This window comes from Teleopsis dalmanni, unplaced genomic scaffold (genome assembly GCF_002237135.1).
Source record: "Teleopsis dalmanni isolate 2A unplaced genomic scaffold, ASM223713v2 unscaffolded_contig_0902, whole genome shotgun sequence".
NCBI lineage: Eukaryota > Metazoa > Arthropoda > Insecta > Diptera > Diopsidae > Teleopsis > Teleopsis dalmanni.
This window is the reverse complement of record NW_024032284.1, coordinates 1-10,977: the sequence shown is the minus strand read 5'-3', so window position 1 is coordinate 10,977 and position 10,977 is coordinate 1. Positions and strand designations below refer to the sequence as shown.

Sequence of the window (10,977 nt, the reverse complement as noted above, 5' to 3'; positions counted from 1 at the left end):
ACGTGAATTAAGACATGCTTGGCTTTGCGTTAGTAGTATAAGTTCATTGCTGGCGGCAGTTGCGAGCCTGCTCCCCGAATCTGCTATGAAACCAGCACCAATCGGAGTGATTTGAGGACTGCGAGCACGTTCGGCTTCTTTTGCGTGATAATTAATGAGTTCTCGATGGCTGGCTTAGTCAGCCAGCTTAGCTAACTCTACCTGGTCAACACTGGATGCCTGTAAGATGGCACGTACTTGCGGTGTTGACGCTGTACCCAGAGAGACTTCAGGAACTCGTTTCTAACTTTGTTTTTCGATAAAGCGGTCACCTCCTTCAGTAGTTGCGTTAGTTGGCGATTTCCTAGCTCGATTTCTGAGAGTAGTCGCTGTATCTTTTGTTGCTCGCTTGCGCTATAACGCTGTATTATTTGATTCTTAAGGGTAATGTATTTACCTGTTGTCGACTCGCTTCGGCGTCATTGACAGCTGGCAAAGACATATTGTTTAGGTACGATGCAGGAATTCGGAGTTTTATCTCTTTATTACAGCTCTTAAAAGAGCTTTTTTTTGTGATAAGACCAGTCGTTAAAACGACTTTTTTAAATTTGTTCAAATGACCCTTAAATTGGGATCACGTCGGGGTCACCACTTTAATGGAAATGTTATTTATTATTTATTAAGTATATACAAAATTTTAAACCATTAACTTTGATAATTTAATGTTGCTGCGCAACGTGTGCGGAACACTGAACACTGCTCTGAATTGACTTCTGAACTGCTTTGAACTGCACTATATTTGTTCGATTTTGCTTTGTTCACTATTAAACATTTAAACAAATTTTCTTCAATGACTTTATTACTGATTTCTACCGCCAATACTATTGTTTAAACAACTACGAAAATGCATGCCAAGTAGGTCAAAAGAGCACTGTCCAAAAAACCTCTCTAGCATTATTTTGTGTTTTTTTCTTTTTTATTATGCTGCCACAGTGTTTTACGTTTTACTTGTTTTATGTAATGCTGTCACAGTGTTTTACGTTTTAGTCGTTTTATGTAATGCTGCCACAGTTTCAATTACATAACAGAGTTTTTGCAATACTTTCAAACATTGAAATCTATGGACTCAACGGGTAAGGTTTATTTTTGGAAACCTATTGAAATAACTTTAAATGCTGTGTTGCAGCTTGCGAAAGAAGTATTTGCTGTTGTGAGTTAAATATTTGTTTTATTTAATTTCACGGGTTTTGGCAGTTCTTCCGTAATGTAGTGTGTACGATCTTACGTGATCGTACATTTTCCTAAAAGTAGGCAAGGTGGTTTACATCTAGGCGGTTGTTGACCAGAACCAAAACAGCAGTTCGTCAGTTCGACGATAAAAAATGCTGATTTTGGTATTTGGTTAATAATTGGTATCGTGATGTAAGTGACTTTGAAAAAATATTAAATGCGGAAGAATTGCAAAAATATGAAGGGCATTCTTGTAACAATAAACACTTTGCGAGTTTAGCAAAAAATATTATGAAATTGTTAAAAAATCTAAATGAGGTAACTAGGGCATTTATAAGGTCAGGTATTGCATCAAGTTTAGGTATATAAGATTCAATTTGCAACACTAAGGGTTCAGTTGTGAGTAGTTTTTTTTTAACGGTCAGTTTTGGGAGAGTGGGTTAAAAAAGTCGGTTCGAAGAAGCAATTTAAAAAACAAGAATATTTGCAAAAATTTTTAAAAGAAAATAAATGATTTAAATAAAAGTAAATGGAAAACTAAACGTGTAAGAGTTAAAAGAAACACACTAATTGCTAGCACGATTACTGAAGGTTTTGAATTAATTGTGAAAGTAAAATTCAAGTACGAAATGATATTATAATAACTAAGGACGTGTTAGTATTCAATATATAACTTTATTTGTATTTTTAATGTTAACTAAGTTGATTAAAGCTGATAATTAAACATTAATAAAGTGTAAAATAGTTATAAACATTTATATTAAGAAAATTGTTAGCCTTGACTGAACAAAAAACAAAAAAAACTCTATACAAAAAGAAAGCAACTGGAAATTAGAAATAAAAGAGAAAGAAAAGAACAAAGAACAAAGTATCAGTAAATCATGGCGGCAACTATTACCAATTACACAAGAAGTTTTGGTGAAAGGCACTATGCAACAAGAACAACTACTGCAGTTACATCTAGAAAAAGAACAATCCAGTTCGCAAAATCAGCAACGACAAGTAAAAGGCCGAAGTAAACTTCAACAGGATAACGATCAGAATACTACAGACCAAGACAAATTCTATAAAATATTCAAAAGTCCAAAGAAACGGAACAGAAACCATGCTAACAGGTAGCGCGTCCCGTCATACTTTACTTTCCCTAAAAAGGAGGGAGATACAAGGATGGAAATTTTAACTAATTTCCAACCTACATACAATCAGTGTGGAGTTGATATATGCAATGAAAACTGGTTAATTTTATTGTTAATTTAAAACGCAAATAACTTACTGTAACATAAAATTTACACTCGTAAATTTTACCACACAATAATGTAATAATACAAAACAAAATATATATAATAATAAAATAAAAAACATCAAAAACAATAATAAAGCTTGTAAACAACGCACCGTTGCAATTACAAAAACAAATCTACCTCGCGTATATAAAAGGCGAAGCAAAAGCGCAAGGAGGGATTCAGCAAGACATCGAGCTAAGAACAGGTTGCTCCATATTACACATGCTGAACACCAAGAATCGAAATTTACATCTCGATTTCTATTTTGTTTGATTTTTTTATTTTTAATAGAAATACACATTTCTTTTAAAATTTATTATAAATAACGAAATTAACATTTCGTTAGTAATAGAAATATAAATTTCTATTACTCATTTGCTCATAACGAAATCATATTTTCGTTAACAAATTACTTGGTAAGGTGATAATAACACATGAATATTATCAGCCATACCAAATCCATTGTATAAAGAAGAAATTCACATTTCTTCAAACCTTTTGTCAGCGGCGCCGAAATTAAAATTTCTACGCCAAATGCATTGTGTTTATGTTTGTATTTAATTAATATTATTTTATATTTTTTTTTTTTGTTATGATATTTGGTTACATGTGTTTACATATTATTTGGGCCAACACTGCGACCAGTCATTGACCAACGAAAAGTGCAATTTTGCATTATCAGCTTTTCTTGTTGGTCAATGCACTGAAGAAAGTGTGTAATATGTTGGCCTATAATTATGTTAGCACAGCGTAGGCAAATTTATTTATTTGTGAATTATGCATTAATATTTATTGTTAATTAATGCATAATTTAATAGCTTTTTATAAAATAATTTTGTATAAATATAAGAAATAATTTTAATAAAGTTCAGAAGGAAAAGAAAAAGAAACGAAATCAATTATAACTTTCTTACTTTCTCGCATCGATTAGTTTGGGTTTCAAGTGCTCAAACTAATCAACATAGAAAATACAAGTAGTTTGGGTTACAAGTGCTCAAACTACTTTACACATAAAAATTGGCTACCAAGCTAACACAGATTAAGGATCTGGGTTAGCACCAAGTAGCGTACATTTTTTGGTGACCCCGACGTGATTATTGATATAATATCAATTTTCATTTCATTATCCTGACGAAGAACACTTCGAAGGAGTCAATTGTCTACAAAAAGGACATAATCAGGTGTACTTCACTCATCAAGCAGCTGAAGTATTTATTCATTGGAATTTTCGGACCGAAAATTCAAACATCGCCATGGATGCGTTATTAAAGAAGCAGTCAGAGCTCGGTACAGAGAATTTAGAGATTTGTTTCAACAATTGATCCATGATCAATCAATAAGCGCAGCCCACAAAATGTTCCATTTATCTACAAACTTGGCAGGTGAGCCGAAAGCCCTCATACGGCATCTGCCAATTTCCGAGCAAAATTATAATATAGCTTGGGATATTCTGTCAAATCGGTATGACAACAAACGACTCTTGGTGACAGCATTACTAAATAAATTGTTATCACAACCAAATATAACAATATAACAATCAGCAAGCAGTCTTAAGGGCATACATGATGTTACAAAAGAATGTTATTATGGATTAGCAGCTCAAGGTATTGATGTTAAATCTTGGGACGCCATAATGGTTCACGTAATTATTAGAAAGCTAGACAAAGCTTCACATACGGCATTCGAGCAATCGTTAGAAGACAGCCGAAGAATAATTTCATTAAAAGAATTATTGCGGTTCCTAGAAGGAAGATTTCAGGCATTCGAATCAATGACGAATGGAAACCACAAACAAAGTCACAAACCACGACATCCAGCAGTAGCACTTGCAGCTACAGACTCAGGATCAAAATGTATTACTTGCAATAGAAGTCATCAATTATTTTCATGTGAAACTTTCAAACGTAAATCCATACAACAGAAGTACGATTTACTAAAACGTCATAAATTGTGCACAAACTGCATGAAACCTGGTCATATGGCATTACAATGCTCCAGCAGGGGTTGTAATATATGCCAAAGAAGACATAATACACTGTTGCATCAAAATAGACACCCAGTTCAACCATCAAATCATACGTCAGTTGAAAACACTTCAAGGCCACTTGCACAAACAACTCTAATGTCATCCATCAATCGTGGTCATACCAGTTGCGTTCTTTTAGGAACAGCAAAACTTTTAGCCTCCAACTCTAATGGAAGAACAGTCGAGTGCAGAGCAGTACTGGATTCAGGTTCACAAATAAATATTGTGACTGAACGATTGGCATCCAGATTGGGGCTGCAAGTAAGCTCCAGTTCGATTTGCATCGAAGGCATAGGGATAGGTAAATTGAGTTCAAAAAGTCGTACAACACTTTCTGTGCGATCAAAAGTGACCGATTACAAAACAATACTTGAAGCATTTGTGTTGCCAAAAATTGTATCCAATCAACCATCGCAACACTTACAAATTTCAAATTGGAATCTGCCCAATAACATCCAATTAGCAGATCCTACATTCTATAAGTCTGACAAAATTGATATGTTGCTTGGAGCAGAATTTTATCATCAACTCCTAAGTCCTGGTCAAATACAACTTTCAAGGGAACTACCAATTCTACAGAACACTGTGCTCGGATGGATCGTATCTGGAAAAATCCAAAATGCTAACACAATGATTGCAACATGTGGAATAGCATCAGAAGATAGTTTGGAAAACGCAATAGAACAACTTTGGAAGGTTGAAGAAGTTGATACTCACTCAAAGGTCTTGTCAATAGCAGAACAACAATGTGAAGCTCAATTCACTCAAACTACATATCAGAATGTTACGGGACGATTCATCGTTCGTCTTCCTTTTATAAATGACAGATTCGCTTTGGGAGATTCGAAAGACATTGCTACAAATAGATTTCTAGCACTAGAGCGTAGACTTTCAAAGGATAGTCATCTCAAACGACAATATGTAGAGTTTTTAGATGAATATGAAAAATTGGGACATATGACCGAAATAGATATTGAAAGGATTATGTCACCACATTACTTTATACCACACCATTGTGTGCTTAAACCTGATAGTACCACCACCAAGTTACGTGTGGTATTTGATGCATCATCCAAAACAACATCAGGGCAATCTCTCAACGATTTACTACACACCGGACCAACTGTTCAAAGTGAATTACTATCTATTTTATTACGATTCCGTCTTCCTCGTTATGTGTTTACAACAGACATTGAAAAGATGTACCGACAAATACTTGTACATCCAGAAGACAGACAATGTCAGCTTATCGTTTGGAGAAATGAACCAAGTCAACCTATAAAGTACTTTGAACTCAACACAGTAACATATGGTACTAGATCAGCACCGTATCTAGCAACCAAATGTTTGCAAGTTTTAGCTGATGACAATATGCAAAATTATCCATTAGGTGCATCTGCTCTCAAACAAAACTTCTATGTAGATGACTGTTTACAAGGGGCAGATAGTCTGAGAACATTGTTGGAAACTCAGAGTCAATTAAACAAAATACTGACAGCAAGCGGTTTTAAATTGCGAAAATGGTGCGCAAATCATCCAAGTCTACTACAAGGAATTCCACACGATGACTTAGAAGTCAATTTAGATTTAGAAAATAATAACGATACAACAAAAACTCTTGGGTTATCCTGGTGTCCAAAATCTGATAGTTTATGCGTCAAGGTTAAATTGGAACCTGTTTGCAGCACGACGAAGCGCAGTGCAACCTCAGATTTAGCAAGGCTATTTGATCCACTAGGACTTTTGTCACCAGTTGTGGTGATGGCAAAGATCTTTATTCAAGAATTATGGAATTTAAAAATGGATTGGGATGAAAAACTGCCGACTGAATTACATAAACAGTGGTTAGTGTTCCGGAACAATTTGACGAAAGTAAATTGTCTGCAGATATCTCGTCATATTTTCAAGGGTGAAGTTCCTGCCAACATTCAATTACACATCTTTACAGATGCATCAGAAAAGGCATATGGTGCTGCAGCGTATATGCGATCAACACTTCAGAATGGTCAAATTATTGTACGACTATTGTGCGCCAAATCTCGAGTTGCACCTTTGAAAAGGTTGACATTACCTCGTCTTGAACTTTGTGCAGCTGTAGTTGGCGCAGAACTAGCAAAAAGAATAAAGAACGATCTACAAATAAGAAATTACCAGACGTTCTTTTGGTGTGATTCACAAATAGTGATATCATGGATCAACTCTCCATCATCAAAGTTTCACACTTTCGTTGCAAACCGAGTAAGCAACATTCATCAATTAACAGCCACAAGTCAGTGGCGCCACGTCAGTTCGGAACACAATCCAGCTGACATTTTATCAAGAGGCCTTGCACCCCATAAACTACAGTCATCAAGTATGTGGTTTTATGGACCTATGTTCCTGCATGGTCGGGAAGAACTGTGGCCTTCAAAACCATCATCAGCATTAAAATCCGAAACCCTCATTGATCCTGAACGGAAGAAGGAAACTCAAGTATCTACATTGTCTGTTGTTGAAGGCACAGCAAATCCTGGAGAGTTCATATATTCAATAAGACAAAACAACTCATTTGGAAGACTTCAACGGATATTATCGTATACTTTAAGATTCGTAAAAAGAATCAGAAGAAAACAAAATGATCATTCAAGCAATTTTTTGACTCCAGATGATCTAGATGCAGCACATCAGGTCATCATCAAAAGCATTCAATATGCAGAATTTAAAAATGAAATCAAAATTATGAAATCTGATGGAAGAATAAATAAGTCCAGTGCATTGGCATCACTGGCACCTTTTATTGATAATACAGGCATCATAAGAGTTGGTGGACGGTTGGATGCAGCCTCATTATCGTATGACGCCAAACATCCTATGTTGTTGCCTTATAACGACCCCATTGTCAAATTAATAATGGAACAAGTCCATAAGAAATACATGCACTGTGGTCCGCAATCTCTCCTAGCTAACATGCGTCAACGATACTGGCCAATTAAGGGCAAATTGATGGCAAGGTCAGTAGTACAACATTGTGTACGTTGTACTAAAGTAAGACCACGATTTTATGAACAACTGATGGGTAATTTGCCAGCGACAAGAGTACAACCTGGGCGATCATTCCTCACCACTGGCGTGGACTTTTGCGGACCTTTTTGGATACATTACAGAATCCGAGGCAAAAAACCACACAAGGCATACATTGCTGTGTACTGTTGTTTTACAACTAAGGCAGTTCATCTCGAAGTAGTCAGCGATTTAACCACAGATGCATTCATCGGATCGCTGAAACGTTTTGTTGCTCGAAGAGGACACTGTAAAAATTTGTTTTGTGACAATGCCACAAATTTCGTCGGAGCAAGTAATCAATTACTTGAACTTGCAGACTCAATTCAAGCAAGGCACAAGAGAAGATAATTAACGAATGTAATGAAAGAGGAATAACATTTAAATTTATACCTCCTCGTGCACCACACTTCGGTGGACTGTGGGAAGCAGCAGTCAAATCAGCAAAACACCTATTGATACGAAGTACTAAGACCACGTCACTAACATATGAGGAACTAGAGACTGTGGTACTAGGAGTCGAAGCAATACTGAACTCTCGACCATTGACACCTATGTCAAGTAATCCGAATGACTTGTCAGCACTAACACCTGGTCATTTCTTAATCGGAGAACCACTCACAGCAATGGCAGATGCAAAGGCCCAATCAGGAAATATAAATTTGGTGACAAGATGGAAATTAGTCTCTCGCCTCAAATTGGACTTTTGGGAACGTTGGAAAACCGAGTACCTCACTGAACTACAATGTCGACACAAATGGAAAGCAGCCAATCCAAATATAAAAGAAGGTACTCTTGTAATCATCAAGGAAGATAATGTTCCTACATTAAAATGGCCGCTTGGACGTATTGCAAAGGTATATAAGGGAGTTGACGGTCTAGTTCGCGTGGTTGATGTTAGAATGGCATCAGGAACTCTAAGACGTCCTTTGACAAGACTAGCGCCTCTGTTTCCATCCGATGAACAATCTCTTGCTTCTGATGAACAACTTTCAAAAAGTTTTACAAAAGCGAATTCGAAAACACCACACGAAGGCGCAGATCAAGACTAGCCACCTAAAAAGTATTCACGGCCAATGTCTAATTCATTACTGTGCACAATGTTATTATCTCTATTATTCCTGCCATTGGTATTAGGGAATTCAGTGAATGTAACACGTTTCGACAATAACTTAGGAATATACGTTGAATCCATTGGTTTGATGAAAGTAGCAACGGCGGAATGGAAAATGATTGTTTACTATGATCTTCATCCATATTGGACCGAAATGGACTCCTTCAACAACGGGACTAAAACTATCAAACGTTTATGTTCAGAATTGCAAGCACATACAGCATGTACTTCTCTCTATACTCATTTTAAACATGCAAGAGATGAATTGTTGCAAGACCAAACATTATTATATAAAAGCCGGAACAAGCGAGCTGCAATTAACATAGTAGGAAATATTGCACACACCTTATTCGGAGTGCTTGATTCAGACTACGCTGAGAGCATGTCTGACACAATAAACCAACTTAACAGTAGAGATGATTATGCAATGCAGTTAATTCATAATCAAACATCTATTATAGATTCCACAATAAATATAATCAAACGAGATGAAGTTACCATGCAGTTCCGAATGAATCATTTGCAAAAGCAGGTTGATGAGTTTCTGAATAGAATTGGAACTACAACAGAACAAATACATGTCACTCAATTACTACTTTCATTATCTGCAGAACTCACATTAATGGTATCCAATCTTCAACACATCCAGTCGGAGATAATTGATGTGCTTACAGACACACATCATGGGAAAATCAGTCCACTGCTATTAACTCCTGATCAATTAACAAAGGAGATCAACAGAATCAAAGGCCACTTACCATCATCGCGTACACTACCGTTCACAGAAGACAATTTGACCGATTTTTACAAGCTAATGAAAGTGAAGTCAACAATTAAAAATCAGCATGTATTATTTTTAATACAACTACCACTGCTAGACAAGCAGCAATTTGAATTGTTCAAGACAACACCGATACCGGTTGTAATAAACAAAACTATGATAATTATCAAAACTGAAGTGGAGTACTTGGCAACCAATACTGTTCGAGATCAGTACATTCCATTTGATGACCATGAATTACGGGAATGTTTTTTAACCAAGGATAATATATACCTTTGCGCTAATAAACAAACAAGACTAGGTATAGCATCATCAGTACATTCATGTGAAATTAATCTATTTAATGGTAATCAGTCAACAACATGCAATATAATAAAACTTCAAGGAAATATTGCATTGAAACAACTACACAACCCGAACCAGTGGCTATACGCAACAAAATTCGAAACATTGATGTCAGCTAGTTGTGAGACCTACTTAAGTCAGTTCTCACTGATAGGATCCGGAATGCTTACATTTGGACCTACGTGCATCATTAAAAACGCAGAAATAACTATACATGGCCACTATTTTATCTCCAGCACTGTATCCACGTCATTTCCACGATTTGGAAACTTATCAACAGTTGTACACATTAATGAGATGCAGAAAATCTTCAATACAACACCAAATGATGTAAAAACACAACTCAAGGAACTGACAGAATTGCAAAATCGGCTAACTAAGGAAAATTTGACATATCTTCCCTCTAGAGTGCGACTAAACAGTATTCATCATCATACGATAAGTTATTTGGCGTTGTTGATTTCTATAACAATAATCATAATCATTACTTGGAAAACCAAACACAACAGATGTCAGAAACACACAATAAGCGAAATTTCAACACGAGGAAATGATATGCAAAATGCAGAATTACGTCAACAAAATTTGGACTTCACTGTGACCACAACCTAGGACAAGTTGAGTTGGCACTCAACGGCGGGGAGAATGTTTATGTTTGCATTTAATTCATATTATTTTATATTTTTATTTTTTATGATATTTGGTTACATGTGTTTACATATTATTTGGGCCAACACTGCGACCAGTCATTGACCAACGAAAAGTGCAATTTTGCATTATCAGCGTTTCTTGTTGGTCAATGCACTGAAGAAAGTGTGTAATATGTTGGCCTATAATTATGTCAGCACAGCGTAGGCAAATTTATTTATTTGTGAATTATGCATTAATATTTATTGTCAATTAATGCATAATTTAATAGCTTGTTAATTAAATAATTTTGTATAAATATAAGAAATAATTTTAATAAAGTTCAGAAGGAAAAGAAAAATCAATTATAACTTTCTTACTTTCTCGCATCGGTTAGTTTGGGTTTCAAGTGCTCAAACTAATCAAAATAGAAAATACAAGTAGTTTGGGTTACAAGTGCTCAAACTACATTACACATAAAAATTGGCTACCAAGCTAACACAGATTAAGGATCTGGGTTAGCATCAAGTAGCGTACAATATTCAATATTTAA

General features: G+C 35.7%; 2 protein-coding genes across 2 annotated transcripts; both read left to right on the top strand.

The window, feature by feature from the left end:
* Positions 1-2,139: 2,139 nt before the first annotated feature.
* Positions 2,140-8,609, top strand: LOC119663796. Its single transcript, XM_038073395.1, has 3 exons — positions 2,140-2,224; positions 4,034-7,700; positions 7,877-8,609. Exons 1-3 carry the CDS (start codon positions 2,140-2,142, stop codon positions 8,607-8,609), a joined length of 4,485 nt encoding a protein of 1,494 aa, XP_037929323.1.
* A 48-nt stretch (positions 8,610-8,657) lies between these two features.
* LOC119663795 lies at positions 8,658-10,409 on the top strand. Its single transcript, XM_038073394.1, has one exon. It carries the CDS (start codon positions 8,658-8,660, stop codon positions 10,407-10,409), a length of 1,752 nt encoding a protein of 583 aa, XP_037929322.1.
* The last annotated feature ends 568 nt before the right edge of the window (positions 10,410-10,977 follow it).

What these genes read in the sequence shown, in the direction of transcription:
- LOC119663796 (XM_038073395.1), top strand. Translation starts at nt 2,140, where the DNA reads ATGCAACAAGAACAACTACTGCAGTTACATCTAGAAAAAGAACAATCC. An exon ending in ACGACAAGTAAAAGGCCGAA is followed by an intron (nt 2,225 to 4,033) that starts GTAAACTTCAAC and finishes TATAACAATCAG; the next exon opens with CAAGCAGTCTTAAGGGCATA. An exon ending in CACAAGGCATACATTGCTGT is followed by an intron (nt 7,701 to 7,876) that starts GTACTGTTGTTT and finishes TTGAACTTGCAG; the next exon opens with ACTCAATTCAAGCAAGGCAC.
- LOC119663795 (XM_038073394.1), top strand. Translation starts at nt 8,658, where the DNA reads ATGTTATTATCTCTATTATTCCTGCCATTGGTATTAGGGAATTCAGTG.